Raw genomic sequence first — 25,319 nt, 5'->3', positions numbered from 1 at the left:
AATAAAGGTTATTTTCTGCCCCTTCCAACCACCAGAGGCCCTCCAGGGACTCATCTCACCTCACACTTGTCAGTTGCTAGCTTAATTGTATAATGCCCAAGTCTCATGAGGCCCCAAAACTGCTAAAATATTGGAAAGTTTAAAAAGAGATCTGACAAGGTAAGGAAACTATTTCTGTGCTTGCTTCATTTAAATTAAGATGATTAAAAGCAATATTTTTCTTCTGCATAGTAAAGATTCAAAGCTGTATTAAGTCAATTTCCAGCTGTAAACTTTTGAAAGAACAACCATAATGTTTTGTTCAGAGTTACAAACAACCTCTATTTCCGAGGTGTTTGTAACTTTGAGGTTCTACTGTAGGCATATTTTTACTCTTATCTGTACTTTCAGAAGGCAAGCAGTTCCTCGCTAACAAGAACATTGAGGCTGACCTTCAGAGGTGGCTCTGAGTAGAGTACATTGCAGTAGACAAAGGTAGAAGTAACAGAAGTCCTGGACTGTTGGATTTCTGTTGCGCAGTCCACATTACAGGGGAAAGGCTACAGTCTCCAAGTAAACGGCAAATAGTGAAAGACACTATGGCCAGGGCTTTGCATTTTACGTTATTCCTTAGCCACCAAATTTGCTGCAGAATCCACGTGTCACTCCAGAATATAAAAAACTTTCCTTTAAAACAAAACAAATAGCTGTGAACATAACCTCCTGAATATGAACTGAATGAAACTGAAAAAGCAGCAGAGAGTCCTGTGGCATCTTATAAACTAACAGACGTATTGGAGTATGAGCTTTCGTGGGTGAATACTCACTTCTTCGGATGCATGTCAATGAAACTGATGCAGTCATCTAAGTATACAAACAGACAATATAAAAAATGGCTCTGTTCATCTCCATGATGTGTTAAATCTGAAACTTAGTGTTGATGGTTTCACATCAGTGTGGTTAAATCTTTCACTGCTAATGATCTGAGCAAGAATACCTAGCTAACACGTATATCCATTTATGTTAGCTGCACGAACAGATATTCATGGGCAAGAGGGACAAGTAGGCCAGCTGAATACTATCAGAATTTGCTGGGGTGAAGCACCAGCAATTCAAACCATTCCTACGTTCCCTGACCCCTAAAATCTCAAGTTACTTCCAACTCTGCCCACCAGAAGAAGGGAAACTAGAGATGCAGATTCTTCTCCTCTACCAAAAGTCTCCATCACCTCTTCCAAAAAAACCAAATGCATCTCACGTCTTCAAAAGTAACAAATCTTTCAGCCATTCCCTTTCTGATGAAGTGCAATTCCCACCTCCCAAGCAATCTGGAACGAGTGAGAAGTCTTACTCATTGGGCCAGATTCTAACACACTTAACACATCTGAGTACTACTTTATTTCATGAGTGGTCCCACCACGAGGCCATTCATAGAGTAAGCTAATATTTAATATTCAGTATGGGGGGAGAGGGATAGCTCAGTAGTTTGAGCATTGGCCTGCAAAACCCACGGTTGTGAGTTCAATCCTTGAGGAGCATAACCTGGAACTGTGGGATTGCTGTGCCCCCTTAACCTTCCAGCCTGGACAATCTCTCACAATCCTTTGCTAGTGACAAGCAGCAAACCCCTCCAGGTGCTGTTATCATAGCCACCAACCTAACTAAGTTGCATAAGCTGGACTCGATGGATGCCTAGAGACCAGGACCGGAGTCAATGGTATGGGTGTCAGCCCCCCCCACCCTGTACTGAGGGAGGGTCAGAGGCTCCCGCATGCCAGATCCAGCCCGGTGCTGGTCTCCATTTTTCTTAGGGGATGCAGAAGAGTCGCCTCAGGACCTCACAATTGGCCTTCTGAGACCTCATTTTTGGTGCCGACGACAGAGAACTACTCCTGCGTCTCTTTGGAGAAGCCCCTGCCCCAGAATGGGAGGCAATAGCACTTTCCAAGCTGGAGGGGCATCTGTGGCCCAAGGAAGGCCTCAGTACTAGGTCAGGCCTGATGGCCTGTTCAAGCAGGTGCTGCTTGAGGCAAAGGTCCCATGCCACCAGAGTCCTCTTCTTGAACAATCTTTAGATGGAACAGCTCTCTTTAAGGTGGGCTTCGCCAAGACAGAGCAAGAACCTCATGTGGGGGTTACTGTTGGGAATCGCCACTCCACACACAGGACAACGCTTGAACTCTGGTGAGGGCATCACTGGGGAGCACTACCACTATACTATTACTCTAATACTAACTAAACTATTAACTATGCACATTAAAACTAGGCTAAGACGATGAACTGAGAGATTATGAAATGACAACCACACAGAGCTCTGACTTCAGCTGATGGGCAGTGAGAACGAACTGACGTGGGGTCAGGGCAGTGTTGCCTCATATAGCCAGGGAAGGAGTTACAGGCATGAGGTATGAGCGCTGCCTCTCTATGGGTACAGCTAGGCAAAAGTCTCTGGTTCCAACTCGCACACCCCTGCTCGGAATACACATCTGCATCTACTCAAAGAAAAAATAATATTACATTAAAGGAATAAATCCCATAGCATTTTAACTTTCTTGCATGAATAATTTGTGTGTCCTCCTCATTTGGGGTCTTTGTCCATCAAAACTTTCCATCACTACCAGACATGGGCTGGATTTGAAATGGCGAAAGAGACAACAGAAACTATACACATCAGTCCCTTAAGCCACTGAGCCTCCAACTGTCTTACATTTCTGAATTTAGCATTTTATGAATAAACTCGAGTCACATTAGGATAAACTATTTAATATCTGAATTTTCAATTAAACATTTTCCAGTATTTTCTCACTTATTAGCGCTTGAAAACAATTCAAACATATCTATGTACACACTTATTTTGGGATTTTTTTTACTAACTAGTGGGAAACAACACTCCTGAACCAGCTATATAAAGTATCTACAAAAAACCCAATACTTTAACAGCCTGGCATTCGCTTTTTATAATATAGTTTAGCATTAAACATGAATTATTTTCTCAAACTGATGGCTTTCAGAAGGTTTGCAATCTACGTTTTCTTTCCAGAACACAGGACAGAGGTTTATTTAATAAATTAGATCTCTTACTATAAAAACTAGGAGATCATTTTGTATAAACAAGATATCTTTAATATACAACTCTAGATATACCTTGAAAGGCTTAAGAACAAAAAAGAAATGTTGAAGGCTATGCATATTTTTTAGAAAAGATACAAAAGACTGAACAAAGCTATAAATGTATATCCTTTCATTTATCTATCAACATAAAATAGACACACACACACACACACACACACACAGCCTGTGAGAATACAATATTCATTTTGCTGCAGAAGAACAGACATTGCATAACAATGAGATTTGCTAATGAAATCAGCCATCAACCTGGAATACATATGTATTAAACCAAGACCTCAGTGTCATTTTCTTTTTGCATCGTTTGTTCTCTCTCTCATTTTTCTCGACCTTTCAATATTTTGTCCTCCTTCAGGTTTCATTGCTTCAAGTACAGCAATATTGTTCAATATTGTATTAACACTATAGATGCAGCACTTTTCATTTTATCACATTTATTTTTGTTAAATGTAGAAGCTAATTGCACCGGTTCCCATCAGCATTGTTAATGTACCTTTGAAAGAAAAATCAGTGGTGCTAAGGAGACAAAGGAGGTTATTTCTATTGAAAATTGAAGTAACGTCTAATAAAAATTGAAGATTACTTGGTACATAAATCATGTAGAAACTTTTACAACTAGACCAGTGTTTACCTACCTGTTAATGCAGAGATTTTACATAAAAAATATATATTACCCTTGTATTTAATGGTTAAATGTGGCCATCGTGTAAAACTATGACATGAATGAAAATAATTGCTTTACTAACTCCCAAAATCACCATAATTTTAATAAGCCATCACACTTAGTAACAACACAGACAACATATATTTTACACATTGATTTGAAATACACACACTTACCTGAGAAGTAGAATTCTTAAAAAAAATAATCAAGATTATTTACTGTTTATGCATGGAATGATGCACTTTGCAGCTGTTCACTACACAAGATCAATGAATTACAAAAGTCTGTAAAATGCTATTCAGCTCACCTAGCACAGTGATCCATATTTTACTTTTCTGAGATATATTTGGCTCCATACTGTTTTGTGAAGATGCCATATTTAAATGTTAAAAGCTTTCTACCTACACCATTTGCTGCCAGACCAGATTACCCAAACTGGATTTTGAGCAACTATAAAAATTAATGGCATAATCTACTGTGGAATGTAATTGTTCTTAATCTATGGTACTAATAATTTTAAGATAGTTGGTAGTACTTCAGCTAGTATTCCACTGTTAACATAATATCTGTATCAAGTTAACATGCTTCATTTTCAATGCACCCTATTGCCTAGCTCCAAGTAGCACACTGCATACTAACAAAAGCAGCAGAAATCACAAAGACACTTAAAAAGCAAACAAACATTCTCTAGAACACCTGAAATCTTTGTAGACTGTCACTTGCTTATAAAAATCGGCTTTTCGCTACAGTGGAGTTATAGACATAATTGTATTGGTTTTGGGGGCATAAGGAAGAATCTATGTAATTCATAAAGTAATTTCTGTTTTCAAAGAAAAAGCTATTCATCCTGCCACCTGATACTTCCCTGTCCACTCAGAATTGGCTCTTCAGAGACAAGAGAAAAATCAGAAGGTAATTGTACCATAAATTAAGGTGAATGTTTGGGAAGGTCTGGAAAAATATTAAGAAAATTTCAGAATCTGATTCCCTTAAAAAAGGAGGATTGGATGAATGGACTGTAAGGTGGATAGAAAGCTGGCTAGAGTGCCAGGCTCAATGGGTAGTGATCAACGGCTCGATGTCTAGTTGGCAGCCAGTATTAAGCAGAGTGCCCCCGGGGTCAGTCCTGGGGCCGGTTTTGTTCCAACATCTTTATTAATGATCTTGATGATGGGATTAATTGCACTCTCAGCAAATTTGCAGATGACACTAAGATGGGAGGAGAGGTAGATACACTGGAGGGGAGGGATAGGGTCCAGAGTGACCTAGACAAATTGGAGGATTGGGCCAAAAGAAATCTGATGAGGTTCAACAAGGATAAGTGCAGAGTCCTGCACTTAGGAAGGAAGAATCCCATGCACCGCTACAGGATGGGGACTGACTGGCTAAGCAGCAGTTCTGCAGAAAAGGACCTGGGGATTACAGTAGATGAGAAGCTGGATATGAGTCAGCAGTGGGCCCTCATTGCCAAGAAGGCCAACGGCATATTGGGCCTATTAGTAGGAGCATTGCCAACAGATCGAGGGAAGTGATTATTCCCCTCTATTCAACATTGGTGAGGCCACATCTGGAGTACTGCGTCCAGTTTTGGTCCCCCCACTACAGAAGGGATGTGGACAAATTGGAGAGAGTCCAGCGGAGAACAACGAAAATTATAAGGGGGCTGGGGCACATGACTTACGAGGAGAGGCTGATGGAACTGAGGTTATTTAGTCTGCAGAAGACTAGAGTGAGGGGGGATTTGATAGCAGCCTTCTATTTCCTGAGGGGGTTGCCAAAGAGGATGGAGCAAGGCTGTTCTCAGTGGTGACAGATGACAGAACAAGGAGCAATGGTCTCAAGTTGCAGTGGGGGAGGTCTAGGTTGGATAGTAGGAAAAACTATTCGACTAGGAGGGTGGTGAATGACTGGAATGGGTTACTTCGGAAAGTGGTGGAATCTCCATCCTTAGAGGTTTTTAAGGTCAGCCTTGACAAAGCCCTGGCTGGGATGATTTAGCTGGTGTTGGTCCTTCTTTGAGCAGGGGATTGGACTAGATGACTTCCTGAGGTCTCTTCTAACCCTAATATTCTATGATTCTATACCTTTACCATCACCAGGGCCATCAAATGTACTGAGTCACTACTGTAGTTGCCAGAGAAGAACCCCATCAAAATATCAGACAAAAGAACAACCAAGATACCACAGTGAAATAAAATATAATTAAAAAAATATTCTTCACGCATACAGAAGCGCATGACACAGCCAATCCTGCATTTTTACACAACCAATGCTTCCACTGGAGTCACTGAAAGTTTTGAGTGTTCACAGAATATATCGTTTAGGCTCCATTCTATCCTTCCATTTTTCCCCTCTTCCTTTTACATACCCAAAGTGTGCAACAACTTATAAGAAACTTCCAAGCGTCTCTATTTCAAAGGCTTAGTGTTTATTTTAAAATTCAAGAGATTCTGAATATAAAAGATGTAGAAGATTGTTCACAGTCACAATCTCGCAAAAATATTTTAAAACTCACTTTTAAGTATTTGTCTTTCTCCAGAAATCAGTATATATTACATTTTCAAGATGAATGCAATTGAACTGGTACAGGCACAGTTAATTCCATTGGGCTCACCTTCTGGAGCAAAGACTAAAACAACCTTGTGATGAACAGTGATTGCTTTCTGTAATTTTGACAATTGTCAAGTGGTTTAAAGAGTAGCACTGGCAGGTTATAGTTGTGAAATGCTTATACTTTTAATTTTAACAGTGATTGCAATATAGGTCAACTGTCCAATTCAACATCCTGTACATGAGGTTATACTCTCTTGGAGCCATATACTGCTCTCACTGACATCAACAGTTCCACCAGGGAGCACAGGTAAAGTGTGGCCCATTGTAGATGGGCCAGACTCACCCCTGCGGCGCCTCCTACTGGTCTCTCAGGGAATTAGCTCATTCTGGCGTCCGGAGCGCCCTCTGCAGGATGGTGATCCGCCTTCCAGCTACTGGCCCCCATGTCCCTCCCAGGACCCCAGTGCCCCTTTAACTGGGTCTCCCCCTCTCAGGGGAACCCCCACCCCACTATCCCTACTTTGCCTCAGTATTGGCTACTGCCCAGTCTCCATCTAGCCCCTATTCACTGGGGCAGACTGCAGTATTAGTCACTCACCATCAGCAAGGGGGTTTGGACCTGCTGCCTTGGCCTACCCCTGGGCTGCCCCCTGCAACTCCCAGTACCTCTTGGCCTAATGCTAGGCCGCAGCCTGGGGCTTTCCAGGCAGGAGCTCCCCAGCTCCTCTGCCTTTCCCCAGCCCTGCTCCACTCTGGGTACCTTGTCTAGCTCCCTGCAGACAGGCCCTTCTCCCTCTACAGGCAGAGGGAGAGTCTGGGCTCCTGGCTCACTGCCTCTTACAGGGGCCAGCTGGGCCTGATTGGGACCTGGCCACAGCTGAGCCTGTTTTCTCCCAAACAGCCCAGGCTTCTTGCCCCAGCTACAGCCCTCTCCTGGGCTGTTTTAAGCCCCAGAGGGCAGGAGCGGGTAACCACTCCGCTACATCCTTAAAATATACAATACTAATTCAAGAGATTAACTGAAGAAAGGATGTTTCTGTATTGTCCAGTTATACGTACATATAACTTCTCCGGCTCTAGTTTACACAAATATCCGAAGGATTAAGCAGCCATGGACATACCTTAAATATACTATACCAACCTTTAACAAATCCATGAGATAGTCTTATAGTGATGTGAAAAAATATTCATTGGGGTGAGAATATAAAACCGTTTCTTTCCAGCTACAATAAATGTGAACCCTAATTTTATGAATAAGGACTCAGTCCTACAAACTGAAGTTAATAGGAGTTGAAAGGCACTTAGTGCCCCCATAGCAGGTGCTCAGAACCGAATGCCATCAGGTGCTAACTATTCTGTACAATTTTATCGACACAACAGAGCATGTTACAGTATTTTTGGGTCATAAACCACCAACGCCAGTAAGAAAAAAAATGCAAAAATACAAATAACTGAATGTATATTATGTATTCTTGTTTTCCAGATCAATGAGAAAAAGTTCCAGAAATATACAATATATCTTGGCATTCTACCCTTTTTCTTGGATTAATTAGCCAGCTACAGTACAAACAATTTAAAAATTAACACACTGTCCAAAAATATATTGTATCCTTTTATTTCTGTAGTTTTGTGTAGTTTAAAAGTGACACTAGTTCTAGGGAACTAGAAAAGAATATAAAAAGTTCAGGGTTGTAGGGGGTGCCTTTTAATTTTAGTAACAAGCATATCAAGTATCAAAAATACTTCTGGTACTTACCTCGCTCAGAAATACAAGCTTACTTAAAAGCTTACTTCTTACAAATCTGGATAATAAAACATGTTTACGTTTCTTTATAATGAAACACCTCAATTTGTACTGAAGTACGATGACTACTATTTATCTATTTTAGGGAATAAAAGCAGAGGACAATTTATTAAAGCACAAGAGAAACTCCTGAACACTACAAGGTCACAGCCTGTGAGCTGAGCTGCTAGGAAAAACATCTATGATGCTCCATAGCTGCCATTTTTCTTCCTTGACAAAGACTCCATCTGCCACAGAGCCATTTACAGCCTCAGAGTCAGAATATCAATGATTTCCAACCATTTTGCAAGTCTGCTTTCACCTTGACATCACCTCTGTAATACATCTAAAACAGATGAAACATATATTCCCTCTACAAGCTCTGAGCCCATGCTTTATTCAGCTCATAGGCATTTAAGTTGTCCTCTAATGTACCATTTTTTATTCTCACTGAATTGTGTAAGAAGAATTTTAAAACTTCAAATTCCCTGTAATTTTTGCTGTTTTGCCTATCTTAAAATAAAGTTCATTTGTACAACTTCATAATAAGGGGAAAATATATTATGTACTTTCAAATACTGACTAAATGAAAAAAAATTACAAAATTATATGTATACATTTTAAAGTGTGTTATATTAAAACGGTTAACTACACACATGCACACAAACTTGAAATAAATACTGTTTTTATTTTTCAATTTTTTAAAAAAAGTTCCTGGGCCAGATCTTCAGACAGAGTAAACTGGTATAACTTCATTGAAACCAACAGAGCTACATCTGTCTACACCAGCTGAGGATCAGCTCTACATCTCTGGACCCACATAGAAATTCACAAGCTTATCCTCGAATTCTTATTTAGACTAAAAATGCTCACTCACATGAAAGGGAGTTCCAAGAACTGTGTCCACAGATGAACAGCAATAGAATAAAAAACTAAATAGAAATAGACTTCCCATCTCTTTAGACATAAGAATAAACATACCCCTACCATACCCTTCTGGCAAAGGCCTGAGTGAACATATTTCTTGCAAGCATTACATTATGAAACCCCATATCTCTAGCTTGCTTGCTAGCACAAATATATATACCTGCCCCTGGATATTTCCATTACATGCATCTGAGGAAGTGGGTATTCATCCATGAAAGCTCATGCTCCAAAACGTCTGTTAGTCTATAAGGTGCCACAGGATTCTTTGCTGCTTTTACAGATCCAGACTAACACGGCTACCCTCTGATACTTGACATTATGAAACCCAATATTCAGCCAGGTGACAACCTTGCCTCTAGTTTTGCAGATGCAATTTTTTTTATCCTGTAAATAGTCACAATTTTGGACTCCCAATGACTTATAGATGCAAGAGCAGCAATTATATGTCTGAATGCATGAATCTAGTAGTTAGACGTCCAGCTGTTGCCATTTGAACCCTCAGTTTGTTACTCATGCTGATGCAAGTACTTGAGGACAGCTACAGAATGACACACAAATTCTGACAATTCAGGTCTTTATATTTACAAAACACACATACTTCATTTTACAGGAACAAATCTGTGCGTACAAATACACTCCTATCCAAAAGGCAAATGAGATGCGATGACAGCCATTTGATAAACAACAACTATCCTAACTAGCGTTACCAGGCATCCAGTTTTCAACTGGAACACCTGGTCAAAAAGGGACCTTGATGGCTCTGGTCAGCAACACTGATTGGACTGTTAAAAGTCCGGTCGGCAGCACAGCGGGGCTAAGATAGGGTCCCTGCGTGCTCTGACTCCACACAGTTCCTGGAAGCACCCAGCAAGTCCCTGCAACCCCTAGGTGCAGGGATGGCCAGGGAGGCTCCATGTACCGTCCCCGCCCCGAGTGCCAGCTCCACAGCTCCCATTAACCAGGAACTGCAGCCAATGGGAGCTGTGGGGGTGGCGCCAACAGGTGAGGGCAGCGCACTGAGCCCCATCTGCCCCTGCACCTAGGGGCTATAGGGGCATACCAGCCACTTCTTGGAGCCTTCCTGGAACCCGCACCCTAAACCCCCTTTAGCACCCCAACCCCTTTCCCCAGCCCTGAGCCCTCTCCCGCACCCAAACTCCCTTCTAAAGCCCTCATCATATATCCCCTCCCACACTCTGAATGCCTTGGCCGAAGCCCTCTCCTGCACCCCAAACCCCTCATCCTCTGCCCCATACCAGAGCCCACATCCCTAGCTGGAGCCCTCACCCCACACACACCCTAACCCCCTGACCCAGCCTGGAGCCCTGTCCCACACCCTGAACCCCTAATTTTTTGCCCCACCCCAGAGCCCTCTCCACCTCCACAGCCCAACCTCTGCCCCAGCCTAGTGAAAATTAATGAGTGAGTAAGGGTGAGGGAGAGTGAGCAATGGAAGAAGAGGGGATGGAGCGAGGAGTGGAACCTCGGAGAAGGGGCAGGGCAGAGGCAGGGCCTCAGGCAGAGGCGAGGAAGGGTGTTCAGTTTTCTGCAATCAGTAAATTGCCAACTCTAATCCTAACCCTGTAACCACCTCACCTGCACGCTTACCACTTCTCTCTCCCCTGGACTACAATTAATATTCCAATCCTGGGTGTAATTTCAAACAGCTTCAGATTTTTCTTTTTTAAAGCCATCAGGAGATGTTTCCTTCTTCCCCACTCAAATGTAGAGTTTTCCCTGAAACGTACCTAAACTAAACTGGCAGGCTAAAGCATTCCACTCAATATCTTTCTAACTGCCTTCATGACACTGAGCAAGAGATACACACAAACAGTATATTTTCAGGTGTAGAAGAATGTCATATATTCAACACATCTCTTATTCCACAAAAATATTGTGTTCCTTTCTCCAACCCCAAATAATCCCAATATCCATTCCATTTGTCCCTCTTCTTTCACGCCCAATATCAATGCCACCCCTCCTTCTGCCAGCCATTTCATCATTCTTGCTGTCCAGTCATATGCTTGTGCTGGTGGTAGGGAAGAGGGGCATGCAGGCGACACAAGATCAGAAGGCTGACCTGTATGGGTAGTGGTTTGTAAATTGATGCCAAGCTGGTAGTAAACTGAGCAGCTCTCAGCCTGCACTCATGCTGGGCCATAGGGTGCATGCTGAGGCTCCATGCTCTGCCCTGTTTCTAAGAGTGCTCATGAAGACATTATTGCATTAGTTTAAATTTGGAAGTTTACCTTCACAACCAGAGGGCTAGAATTATATTTTTAATCTAAAAACTTAAATTATGGAGGAGAAAGTTCCTTATTTACCAAAACATAACCAAAAAGCTTCTCACTCCACTAACTGGGAAAAATAATTTTAAAGATCAGTTATAATATATCTATAAATATAGTTACACACATTTCCTTAAAAAATCCACTGATTACAGACACACAGTTGTGTTTTATGTTTTGAAAGATCTTTGAACTTTAGACTTTGCAAGTAAACATAACTAATACGAATTCTCCTTTTTTTTTTTGCAAACCTATTACTGCTATTAAACAGATAAAACCAGCTGGTCTTAACAATAAAGTGATATTACAGAAAATTCAATTTACATCTGAACCCTTCCAGTTGCCATCTGTACAGTAAAGCTTAATAAACCACTTATTCCTCCTTACAGATGCTAATCATGGACTGACAATACACAATCAAAATCTGTTCTTTAACTCTTTTAGGCCATTATTAAGTCTGGTTATCAACAGCAATATCAACATAGTTGGGAATAATTATTCTTGTTCATCTAAAGCAATATTTATGTTACTATTGCTTTAAAACAGTTTGCCCACCCATCTTGAACACAGGACAAAAATGATGTGCCTAACTGTAAAAGTAGATCAGAGCAGATCTAAGCAAGTAGCCTTTAAAAGCCATTTAGACTTTATATTTTCCTTGAAAGAAACCATAAGAAACATGAAAATATTTTTGCGGTTTCTTTCCACACTGCTATTTACCCTATCAAGCAAATTTGCATTCATCAGTAACAAAATATATATTATTTATTTTTATTGCTGCAATTCAAAAACATTTGCTGACAAATCAACACAAACATCCATCTTATTCAAAGGCAATAAACTATTTTTATTTTAAAGTAAAGCAGTTTTACTACATATAATTGTGTAAATAAGGGGGAGAAATCTTAATTTTTAAAAGGTGTAATTTCCTCTTCCTTTTATTTAAAACAGGTATGCTTATTACCTTATGCTTAAAACTGTGTTAAAAGAGCTTATTATTCTTAGTTTCTCAGTAAATTATAATTATTGTTATTATGCTTAAGTAAAGATGTAATTAAATCTGCAGGTGCTGCACCATGTAGGAAGCGGTTAATTCTTATGCACCTTTTGGGATGTTTTATTTTGGAATATCTAATTTTTTGTCTCCAGTGTTTCTTGTTTTTAAACCAAAATGCTTGTTTTCTTGCTGCAAAAAAAACAGCTTGATATAACTTTACAAAAGAATCAATGCCACTTCTTTCAGCAGTGGGAGGGGAAGGGCATGATTTGAGGAGCTTACAAAGATCACTAAGGATATGTCTACATTGCAATTAAACACCTGCAGCTGGCCTGTGTCAGCTAACGCAAGCTTACAGAGCTGTTTCATTGTGGTGTAGATGCTCAGGCTCTAGCAGGAGCCTGCCCTCCCCACTCTCCCCTCCCAGAGCCCAGGCTACAGCCTGAACATCTACACTGCAATGAAACAGCCCTGTGAGCCTGAGTAGCTGACATGGGCCAGCCACGAGTGTTAACTGCAGTGTAGACATATCCTTACATAACACCAAGCACAACTCGAGAGATCTCCTGTGACTAAGGTGTTTAGATCAGTGGCTCTCAACCTTTCCAAACTACTGCACCCCTTTCAGGAGTCTGATTTGTCTTGCATACCCCCAAATTTCACCTCATTTAAAAACTTGCTTACAAAATCAGACCTAAAAATACAAAAAAGTGTCACAGCACACTGTTACTGAAAAATTGCTTACTTTCTCATTTTTACCACATAATTATAAAATAAATCCACTGGAATATAAATATTGTACTTACATTTCAATATACAGTATATAGAGAGCTGTATAAACAAATTATTGTCCCTATGAAATTTTAGTTTGTACTGACTTTGCTCGTGTTTTTTATGTCACCTGCTGTAAAACTAGGCAAATATCAAGATGAGTTGATGTACGTCCTGGAAGACCTCTACATACCCCTCATGGAGACTCACTGGTTTAGAGGATGAAACAGGGCCAGTGAAGCAGCGTATTTGCAGATATATTGGCTATTCTCCAAGAAGGAAGAGAGTGCAGTAGGCAGGAAGCCCAACACTACACTGAAGCTGCAGAAGCAGCAACAGGGCATCCTGGAAACCTGAGAGTGGCAACATACAGTTCATTTACTCCTCCCTTTATCAATAATTTCTCTTTAAAAGTTTCTGGTTCTCAGTCTGTATTCTAATCCAACTGCTATGTTAAATTCAGATTTAATCTGTACTTAGACTACCATATTTACTTTGTTCAGATTAGCAGATGGAATGCTGACAAGCCGTACTAACTAGTTGTAGAATAATACTGAGATGCTCACGTAACTGCCTTAAATGTAAACCTGATGCTCTTGAGCTCATTAATTTACTAGCTTACAAATTCATAAAAAGCAATACCTTCCCTGTAAATAAATAAATAAGTAAGTAAGTAAGTAAGTGTCCTTGGTAATTCACTTCCGGCTTTCAGAGCCATCAATCCAAACATTGAGGACTTCTCCAAACGTGATATTCAGAGCTACCAATGGCTACAGAGCTTTGTTTTTAAAAGTCTCTTCTCTCCAGAGGGAAAAGTCTTTCATACTTCTAGGCATTAATACATGTGCCCAACTCTTCCTTAACTTCTTTTCTGATCTGAGAGCTGGTCTACACTATGGGGGAAAATCGATCTTAGATACGCAACTTCAGCTATGTGAATAACGTAGCTGAAGTCGAAGTATCTAAGATCGAATTACTCACCGTCCTCATGGCGCGGGATCGATGTCCGTGGCTCCCCCTGTCGATTCCGCAACTCCGTTCGGGTTGGTAGAGTTACAGAATCGATATAAGTGCGTTCGCGGATCGATATATCGCGTCTAGATGAGACGCAATATATCGATCCCCGAGCAATCGATTACTACCAGCTGATACTGTGGGTAGTGAAGACATACCCTTAGATTCTGATTTCCAAGAAAAGTTCTTGAATGGTGGCTCTGAAAACTAGAAAGAAAACTATGTAACTTTCACCTCTAATTACTCTAAGAAGTCTGCAGCTGAATGCAATTCCCACCAATTCTAGGAAGTCTGTATGGTAAAGTCTGGGAAAAGGTATAAATGGGACTCCAATTTGGGGTCAAATTCTAAAGTTAAAGCCTCTTCTCACTCACCCCAATTAGCCACTATCTCTTTGGTAAAATATTCACCAAATATTATCCCACCTTCTGCTTGGTTGGTCTTTCAAATTTAGGCTGCTATTTGTTTAGCTAAAACCTTATAGGAAGCTTTTATTATATTTTCTTATCATTCAATCCAGTTTCCCCATGAAGTTGTTAGAGCAGAGTATGCATAGAATTCTCAATAAAGTAGCCTAAATTCTTCCCAGGTAAGAAAAGGGGGAAATTTTTCCCTTAGGAGCTGCTTGTTCCTTGTTCAGGTACATTAAAGTGGCTGAGCTAGCACACATACTCAATTGCCTTTGAAATTTTAAGACTTCCTCTGTTTCTAACAATTTTTTGTGCAGCCCAGCACCCATTTGAATTTTGCATGTATTTGTATTTTGTATGTGCTCTCCAGTTTATCTAGCTCAGAGGTGGGCAAACTTTTTGGCCTGAGGGCTGTGACGGGTTTTAGAAATTGTATGGAGGGCCAGTTAGGGGAGGCTGTGCCTCCCCAAGCAGCCAGGAGTGGCCTGGTCCCCGCCCGCATCCAACCCCCCCTGCTTCTTGCCCCCTGATGCCCACCCAGGACTCCTGCCCCATCCAACCCCCCTGTTCCCTGACTGCTCCCCCAGGACCCCTGCCCCACCCAACCACCCTTTCTCCCTGTCCCCTGACTGCCCCTCGCCATCCCATCCAACCCTCCCTCCTTCCTGATTGTCCCCTGGGACCCCTGCCCCCATTCAACTCTCCTGTTCCCTGCCCTCTGCCCACCCCGACCCCTATCCACACTCCTGCCCCCTGACTACCATCTCCCCAAACTCCCCTGCCCTCTATCCAACGCCCCTCCCCTTACCACACTGCCTGGAGCACCAGTGGCTGGCAGTGCTACAGCCGTGTCACTCAGAGTACCAAGACAGGCAGCCACGCCACCACAAAGCACAGAGCACTGGGTCGCACCATGGCTCTGCAGCAGCGCCACCCAGAGCATTGCACCGGCGGCACAGTGAGCTGAGGCTGTGGGAGACAGGAAACAGCAGGGGAGGAGCCGGGGCCTAGCCTCTCAAGCCAGGAGCTCAGGGGCTGGGCAGGAGGTTCCTGCGGGCCGGATATGGCCCACGGGCCATAGTTTGCCCACCTCTGATCTAGCTGAATTCTGCTAATGTTCTGACAAGGCAATCACAAAGGGTTCCTTCTTTTCAAAGAGCTTGTACACTGGTGGTGCCTGAAGACAGAATTAAGGAAATGTTTTCTTTTGCATTTGGGTGCTACAAAATATTCTGACTAGGTTACCTACTTTTCAGGCATTGGACTAATTGGATCTGCATTTTGGAAGTGGGCAACAGTTTACACTGCTTTTTTGAGGGCTCTAAGTAGATTTCGAGGTTGTACGGTTCTCAGTATAATATCCTGAGAATATTACAGTAAGTAATAAAAGACAGACCTGTACAGGCATTCAGGAACCGTGTCAATCATTATTTCTGATCTGGGACTAGTATGCATAATTAGAAGCTCTCAAGTGGCCTTTCCTCTGCAGCTTGAGTACACGAGAATGAGTCCTGGGTGAAGATGGTAAGAGATGCAAGAAAGTACCTGCTTTCACCAGGTGCAGGTTGGGATTAGGTTCATGTAAGAGATTAATTCCCTTTTACTCCAAAAGTGTCCTGATTTGGCAGGACTAAGATGGGAGTAAGATTTTATTGTCTGCCATTTTTCTTGGCTGATGTTCTTCTTATTACATTGCTTTCCAGCAGACACATGTGAGTTTCATAAGAATAGGTTGTGCCTACAAGAATGCAATTCCTGACTTAGAGTATGGTTTTCCCTAGATTTAATTCTTCTCTTTCTTTACCAAGGTATCCAGGAATCCCATGGTGATCATAACTATATATGCAGAACAAACAGGTACACTGAGTTAGCACATGACCAGCATGCAAAATAACCTTGTAGCTACACTGAGCACAAGCAAGCCTCCTCTGGCTATTTTCTCACAGATTTCTTTTAAATGCTTAAGAGAAAATTGCTCAAAGCCACAAAGATTACTACCTTTTCATAACTGTTATTCAAGATACACTGCACATATCAATTCCAATCTAGGTGCGTGCGCTCACCCTGAGCACAACCACCGGAAAATTTTCCCTCAGTGGTATCCATCAGGTTGACTCTGGTGCCCCCTGGAGTCGCATGCTCAAAGTTCCGGTATAAAGGGTCCTGCCAACCCCCGATTCCCTCAGTTCCTTTTTGCCAGCTAATTCAGACAGATAGGTAGGAGGGAGGGTCTTGGAATGGTTATGTTCAACACATCTCAAACAACAGTAATGGAAAGGTTAGTAACTGTTTTTTCTTCTTCGAGTGCTTGCACACATCTATTCCAATGTAGGTGACTCCCAAGCAGTTGTGCAGGCGGAGGGTTCGGCGTTTATCAATATGCTGATTGCAAAACCACTCTGCCAAATCCAGCATCAACTGTAGCCTGCTGGGTGGTGGTATAATGAGATGCGAAATTGTGAACTAAGGACCACACTGCTGCTCTACAAATGTCCTGGACAGGAACTTGTGCTACAAATGCTGTCGAAGATGCTTGGGCTCTCATGGTATGTGCTGTCAGGGCAGGTGGGGCTGGAACCTTTGCCAGGTCGTAGCATGTGCGGATGCAGGATGTGATCCATGACAAAATTCTCTGGGCTAAGACAGAAAGACCTTTTATCCTTGCTGCAGTACCTGTGAATAGTTGAGTAATTTTCCAAACCGTCTTAGTCCTTTCTATGTAGAAGGCCAGCGCACATCTGATGTCTAGTGAACGGAACCTCTACTCTTTTCCGTTGACATGTGGTTTCGGATAGAAAACCAGCAGGAAGATATCCTGGTTACTATGGAACTGTGAAACCACCTTTGGAAGGAAAGCTAGATTGGGATGCAACTGGATCTTGTCCTTGAAGAATACTGTGTATGGTGGTTCTGAAGTGAGGGCCGAGATCTCTGAGATCTTTCTGGCAGAAGTAATGGTCACTTCCAGGACAGGTAGAGCAGAGAACACATTGCCAGCAGCTCACATAGGGCCCCTGTCAGTTTTGATAATATCAGGTTGAGGTTCTAATGAGAGATTGGGTGACATACCTGGGGGTATAATCTCTCAAACCCCTTAAGAAACTGATTAAAGATGCTGTTTGTTTCACCCATGGATGAAAAGCTGAGCTTGAGGCCAGATAGACCCTAACAGATGACAGGGTTAGACCTTGTTGCTTCAGGTATAGTAAGTAGTCCAGACTGAATGGTATTGATGACTGCATAGGCGAGATATCCTTCTGCGTAAACCAGTGGTTCCCAAACTTCAACAATCTGTGAACACCTTTCCCTAAAGTGTCCAGTCTCGCGAACCCTCTCCTAAAAATGAATATTTCCAGGGATTTTCTCCTTTATCTGAGTATAAATTATAAAAGCAGTGATCTGGGAAATATAAAATTTGTTTTTATGACATGCATATTACACACTCTTTATTATTATTATAATTACAGTATTATTACATTATGAAAACGGCAACACTCTTCCAAGATCTCACTTTCATAGCTTGTATCACTTTGAATAAGTCTGTTATAAGACAAGGCTCCTATGATCTATGTGAAACATCACGAAGGCATTTAAGAAGCCAACTCAAAGAGTTCCTCCTATACAAGCATTCCGGTCTTGAGCAGTCCAGGCAAACAATGCGCATTACAACAAAGCTTAAACTTGTTCTTCGTAACAATTTTAAAAATCAATACTAGCTGCCTATTTAATTTTAAAAACAGCAAAAAACATCCACCTCCCTTTCCATTTCTTATAAGCAGTCTTGAAGTGTAAATCTCCTCAGTGTGATAGATATGCTTGCTTTGATCTGCTTAGCTCCTGGAAGTCCAGGGGCTCTGGGCTCCTGGCCCCGTGCTGCCCAGGATCTCTAGGGACAGCTCTGTCCGCTATTATGGAAATTTTTCCGCAAGAACCCCCTGTAACATTTTGCGAACCCCAGTTTAGGAACCACTGGCGTAAACCAAATCAAGAACCTCTTCCACTTTGCCAGGTACATAGCTCTAGTGAACAGCTTCCTCGCAGACCTGCTCCGAGCATGCTAGTTTCCAGACTGTCAGATGAAGGGATTCAAAGTTCGAGTGACGCAGGCAGCCATCGCCCTGAGAGATCAGGTCTGGATACAAAAGGTAGAAGGATTGGCGTCCGAGATATCTAGGAAAGTGACAAATCACTGCTGGCGTGGTCAGGCAGAGGCTATCAGGATGACTCGCAATCCGCTCCTTCTGATCCTCAGCAAGACCTTGTGTATCAGAGGAATGGAAAGAAATGCGTAGACGATATGACCACCCAAGAGAGGAGGAAGGCTTCTGTGAGACATCCAGAGCTGTGACCCAGGAGGGAGCAGAATTAAAGACACTTCTTCTTGTGCTTCATCATGAACAGATCTATCTGGGGAGATCCCCACCTCTGGAAAATGGTGTTCATGACATCTGGATGAATGGATCACTTCTGGTTGATTGGAGAAGAATCTTCTGAGATGATCTGCTAGCTCATTCTGTGATCCTTGCAGATAGGAGGCCTCAAGATGGATCAAGTGAGCTATGCAAAACTCCCATAAGCGAAGTGCTTTCTGGCACAAGTGACACTCCTCCTGGCCTGTTAATATAAAACTCTGTGGTTATGTTGTCTGTGACAACAGACATGTTCTTGTCCACGTCATGAGGTCCCTCATGTTGATGTGCGGCAAGGGCTCTTCCAGAGACCAGAGACCCAGGGTTTTAAGGGAACCCAAGTGAGCACCCCAGGCTATCGCTGAAGTGTCCGTAACGAGATACAAGGATGGCTAGAATCCTGAGAATAGGATTCCCACTCACACCACCAATGGGTCTAACCACCAGTTGAGGGAGGCGATCGCCAATGGGGGACATGTGATAACTATGTCCAATTGATGTTGGTTTGGTGAGTATACGGACACCAGCCACACCTGGAGAGGTCTGAGTTCAAGTCTCATATGCTGCACCAAATAGGTGCATGAGGCCATGTGGCCCCGGAGAGTCATGCAGTTCCTTGCTGTCATGATTGGATGATCTTTGAGGCTCTCTATAAGCATCACTATTGCTTGGAACCATGCTTTGGGGAGCAAGGCTCTGGCTTAGACAGAATTGAGGATCACTCTGATAAACTCTATCCTTTGAACTGGGGAGAAGGTAGACTTCTGCGCATTTATCAGCAGACCTAAGTCCTGGAATTTTGACTGGATTAACTTTATATCTGACTTCACCTGGACCTTAGTCCAACCTCTGACCAGCCAGTTGTTGAAGTAAGGGTAGACTTGAACCCTTTGTCTCCTCAGGAAGGTTGCAATGATTGCCATGCATTTTATGAACACTAGAAGGGCCGCAGATAGGCCGAATGGGAGAACCACAAACTGGTAGTACCTGTGGATCACAATTAATCCGAGAACCTTCTGGGTCCTTGAAAAATCAAGATATGTATGTATGCATCCTTCAAATCAAGGGTGGCATACCAGTCTCCAGGATCCAGGGTGGAGATGACAGAAGTCAAGGAGACCAGGCAGAACTTTAGCTTCTTTATGTCTCCATTAAGCTTCCACATATCCAGAATCAGTCTGAGACTGTCACTGGCTTTCAGGATTAGGAAATATCAGGAGCAGAACCCTCAGCCCCTGAACCCCAGTGGAACCTCTTCCACAGCTCCCACCCTTAGGAGCAACTGCACCTCTTGGGCTAGAAGTTGCTCATGAGAAGGGTCCCTGAAGAGAAACGAGGACGGAGGTGGGAAGAACTGAACTGAAGGGTATACTCCACTGCTATCATGCTTAGCACCCAGTGATCTGTTGTAATACGGGACCACATCTGATAGAAATGGGATAAATGGTCTGCAAATACTGGGGAGGTTGGATCCACGTTCTGTCTTGGTACATTGTTCCCGAGTGTCCCATCAAAAGGCTTGCTTGGACTCACCAGAATGTCTGGGGGGAGCAGACATGGATGCGGTCAAGGACTGGGGAGGAGGTCTTCTCCTAAAGCCCAAGCTCCTCTCCCTGTGAGAGTCCTGCCAGGCAGGTGGTGGGAAGAATGGAGAGGCCGGTTGAGGTTTATAATGTTTTCTCATGCGTGCCGGTGAATAAAGTCCTAAGGAATTCCAGATAGGCCTGGAGTCCTTCAGGCTGTGCAGCTTGCAGTCCATCTGCTCAGAAAAGAGCAACATGCCCTAAAAAGGAAGTTCCTGCAAAGTCTGTTGGACCTCATGCATCAGGCCTGAGGATTGAAGCCATGAGCTTCTGGCATCGCCACCAATCAGGCCATCAAGCGGGCTGCAGAGTCAGCCACATCCAAGGCTACTTGAAGGGACGCCTTCACCAGACTTACCTTCTTCCACGAGAGATGGAAACTCACATCTGGACTCTTGGAGTAATAACTCCTTAAATTTCAGCACAGAGCCCCAGGAATTAAAGCTGTATCTGCTCAAGAGCGCTTGCTGGTTCATGATCCTGAGCTGAAGGCCCCCTGTTGAATAGACCTTTCTGCCAAAATGGTCTAATTTTTTTGTCATCCTTGGTCTTAGGGGTTGGCCCTTGTTAGCCCCCGTCACTCCCACTCATCAGCTGCTGACACAACCAGTCTGGTGGGGGGCGTGTATGTAAGAATTCATAACCCTTAGCTGCGCCAAAGTATTTCTTTTCAGTCTTCTTTGCCATCAGATGAAGGTACACTGCGGTCTGCCATAATGCCTTAATGGGGTCCATAATGGCCTCATTAAGGGGCAATACCACTCTTGATGTTGCGGTGACGTTAGAATGTCCACCAAGGCTTGGGAAGACTCCCTGACCTCCTCTACCTGAATATCCAGGTTTTGGGCCAATCTCTTAAGGAGCTGATGATGAGTCCTATAGTCATCCTGAGAGGGCACTATATCTGTTCCTGTCACGCCTCATCAGGAGAAGAGGAAAAGGAAGCCGGCACCAGTAGGGAGCACTGTTCTTCACCCTCAGCACCGGATAGGTCTAGAGGTGCTGATTCTTGGTATCAGAGCTTGGATCTGGTTCTGAGCAAAGCAGTGATACAGCTCTTGACTCAGATGCCATCGAGTATGACCTTCTGGATTGGGGACCCTGCACTGATGGGAAAGCCCAGGGATTCCAGAAGGGCCATTGTTCTGGGATCTTCCACCGCCTCGGGGGCCACACCATGGGTGGGATGTGTTGGCCCGGGACCATGGCAGGATAGTGCCCACTGGGTTGACTGTGCTGATTCCTGCAAGAGGCATATGACTCTGACTCTAAGTCCGACTCCAAATACTCTATTTCTGGAGACCTGGGAGGAGCGGTGCTGACCAGTGCTGGCGACCCGTGCAGACAGGAAGGAAATCAGGGTTCAGCCATCATGGCTGGTTTCCCTTTGGAAGGAAACTGGGGCCTCAGTGCCGCAGATGTCCTTCCTGTCAGTGCCACTAGTGTCTGCTCCTGCATAGCCGGTGATGCCAGTACCAGCAGTGACAGTAAGTCTCTCGCTGCAGCAAATGCCTCTGGCGTAGATGGTACCACCAAGACACTGGAACTCTAGTGGTTCTCCTGTGCTGGCGAGTCCATCAGTGTTGGACTCAATGGTACCCGCTTGGGGGCTGGAGTCAGCAATGCCACATGGGTTGTTGGAGCTATGGAGTGGACCACCCTCTGTCTGTCTTTTTCTGTTTCTTCCTTGGCACCAGGGATAGTGAATGATGCTGAGGTTCTCTCACTGGAGCGTTTTTCTTCAGCACCGTCCACTCTCTCCAGTGACAAGGCTGTTGAGAGGTGGAACAAGCATCTCTCCTCATCACCAGTGCTGAGGAATGGCATCAAAGGTCTGAAACAGCAGCCAAAGCAGTCCTTACTGAGACTGAAGTGTCAAATCTGAGTGACCTGGTTCCAAGGGACATCTTAGTGCTGCCTCTATGAGGACAGATTTCAGTCTGGTGTCCTCACAGTGCTCCCACATGTGAGTTTCCCTCTAGGCACTTAAGGAAGCTGGAATGGGGATTGCTCACAGCCATAGGTTTGTGGCACAAGGCACTGGCTTAAAGCCTGGAGACCAAGGCATGCCCCAGAACCAGACAGCGCCCTAACTCCGCTAAGCAAAGTTCTGCTGACCCATCTATCTATTAACAAAAACGTAACTATTATGAACAAGAGGGAACTATATATAATAAAAAGTTCACTGAGAACGTATTTCCAGATTGCAAGGACGAAGTAATTCCACAACCGTCATGGGCAGTAAGAAGGAACTGAGAGGGCTGCAGGTCAGCAGGACCCTTTATACCCGCATTATGAGCGCATGACTCCAGAGCCAACCCAATGGATACCATCAAGGGAAAATTTTCTAGTGGCTGTGCTCATGGCGAGCATGCACACCTACAATAAAATGGACATGTGCAAACACTTAAAGAACACTTTTCTGTTCTCATCCAAGTGTATGCTTAAAAGGAGACAGATTTAGGTTATCATCTTAACCATTTATTTATATTTGAGTCTCATCCTATTGAGTAGCATCTTCTTGTGGTCAGAGATCAAACTGGGTGCTCAACAGAGCAACAGCTCAGCAGCAGACAGTCTGCTGCAAAGGAGTTAGCAGTAGCTCAAATACCATGAGCAGAAAGCTTGGGTGACACTGTTCCTCATAGCCACAAACTGGTCTAGGGGTAAGTGACCCCCAAGCTACAGAGGCACAGGATCACAAATAACTCTTGAGTCGTAGAAGTCAGACACAAATTTTCAACCCTAGTAATGATTTTATTATTTTCAAGGCTATCTTTGCAAGGAAAGAGTCTAGAAAACTTTTTTCTTCAAATGAAAGCTGAGCTTAGCTCTGGCAATTATAGGCCCCATAAATCAGGAGGCCCAGCAGCTGTGGGCTTTGAGCAGCCAGCTCTGAGCATCTGAAAGACACAAGCAATTTTGTGAGGGTCCATAACTGAAGTTCCCTCTACCTGAAGAAAGCAAGCATAGGAAAGGAGGCGGGGGGGGGGGGGAGGGGAGTTATGGCCTTTCACTTGAGATTCTTCATCTTGAGTTTCTAGCAGTTCCAAACATTTCCTAGGGAAAAAGTTATAAGCTTTAATTGAAAGCCTGTTCAAGAAAGGAGTTCTTTTGTCAAAACCATTAAACCTCTAAGTAACAGGGGCATTGCCCTTCTATAGTCTAGTAAGTTTCATAATGTCTGCTGCCTGCCGTAAAACTACCAGTATATTTTCATACTGGAAACTAGACACAATCTTCCTCCTTCCTTATGTCTGAATTTATTATTGCAACCCAGCTTGCTGACTTGCCCAGTTTTATGTTTGGAATTGTTTTAAGTTGCTGCTTCCCATTTACTTACATGTAGTAAGTTACCTTATCTCCCTCCCTACTGGTGGTCTTACCATTCCTAAATATGGTTTGAAATCACATGTATAGCCTTTCATAGCTTCATTTTCTGCTTTGGAACACATTGCCAGTTTAATGAAGAAAATGCTTTCAACTACTGGGACTTTTAAATTCTAAGATTTCTATTAGTCAGCATTCTTAAAAATGATTGTTTTAGCAATTTTTTGTCCTATCAGAGCTAATTTTAACATTACTGATTGAAGAAAACCTCTAGGACGTAGGCATGAAGGTCACTAGTGAAATACAAGATTGCTCTGTATCGTAAAATACTCGGTCTGGGGACTAAGAGAGGCTCTTGTTAGTCAACATAATATCATCTGACACACACAGAGTTAAAATATTTCTATACAGAATAAATGTCTGTCTTTATCTTCACATACTGGAGACAGAAAATGAACTGATGGCTAATCTGAAGGGTACTAAAATTAAATTATAAAGTCATTTCAAATCTCTGTCTGAAAGTAATTCTCTACTCCTGACAGGTAGGAAGTGAAGATAAAAAACTGTTTGAAACTATCTATAGACAAACTGACTTTGCTTATTCTCTCATTCTATTTCAGTGTACAATAATTATTTAGTCTAGTAGTAAACTATTAAAGTAAGATGTAAGCAGTTTTTAAAAGTATGCTGAGGCTATCCTTGAAATAGATGGAGCTCAACTGAGTGCAAAATACTTGATTTCCTATTAGGAATATTACAATAAACTGCCTTTATTAATACAGGAAAATATATGACCAGTAAGCTACAAAATATCACAATTTGTGTAATCACGCCATTGTTCTATCAGTATTCATTATTCAAATATAAATTTCAAAGTGATTAAAATTGATTTAGCAGTTAAAATATTACTTGGATATCTTATTATATTTGAAAATAGCCTCTGTCTGTACTGAATAACACACCAAAACCACCGTAAGACAACTGAAAAATCATAAAATAGTGTAATACAACATAAATGTACATTATAATTCAGACTTATGTATGGTAAGGCCACCATTCACTGGGATGTTGCTAGTACAGGCTAACAATGTTTTAGTCTCTATTTTTAAAAAAAATGTGTAAAAAGTTAGAACCACATCCTCCAAGTTAACAATATGAGTATTTCTTACTAAGGTGTGTATTCCCACTGAAGTAAATGAAATTACTTGCATTAGTGAGGACTACTAAGGCCTAGGGTGACCAGAAGTTCTGTTTTTAAAGGGACAGTCCTGTATTTAAGCCCTCCTGCAGGTGTCCCGACTTTTTCTTAAAAACGGGCAAATTGTCCCATATTTTCTGTCCCCCCACCACCACCCCATCAGTACTGGCAGGTCCTGCTGCTGGCCGGATCCCTGGTCATAAGCCGCCTGCCCACCATCAATGAGTGGGGCGGGGGTTCCAGTGGCCGAGATGGAGGTGGGTGTGCAGGGCTGGTGGCGGGGC

At 42.9% G+C, this 25,319-nt stretch overlaps 1 protein-coding gene across 3 annotated transcripts in view; it reads right to left on the bottom strand.

Annotated features, from left to right (window-relative positions):
- Positions 1-25,319, bottom strand: part of BAZ2B (bromodomain adjacent to zinc finger domain 2B) — a 276,520-nt gene that overhangs the window by 187,940 nt on the left and 63,261 nt on the right. Inside the window, exon 1 of one of the 3 annotated variants that reach the window (XM_050969150.1) lies at positions 13,285-13,312. The exons of the other annotated variants lie outside the window; for them this stretch is intronic. Within the exon in view, the coding sequence (XP_050825107.1) occupies positions 13,285-13,291 (7 nt within the window). The 5' untranslated portion in view covers positions 13,292-13,312. Of the gene's footprint in view, positions 1-13,284; positions 13,313-25,319 lie in introns of those variants that run through there. 3 annotated transcript variants of the gene reach the window in all.

The sequence above is a fragment of the Gopherus flavomarginatus genome, chromosome 10 (genome assembly GCF_025201925.1).
Source record: "Gopherus flavomarginatus isolate rGopFla2 chromosome 10, rGopFla2.mat.asm, whole genome shotgun sequence".
Classification (NCBI taxonomy): Eukaryota; Metazoa; Chordata; order Testudines; family Testudinidae; genus Gopherus; species Gopherus flavomarginatus.
This window is presented reverse-complemented; position numbering and strand designations above follow the sequence as displayed.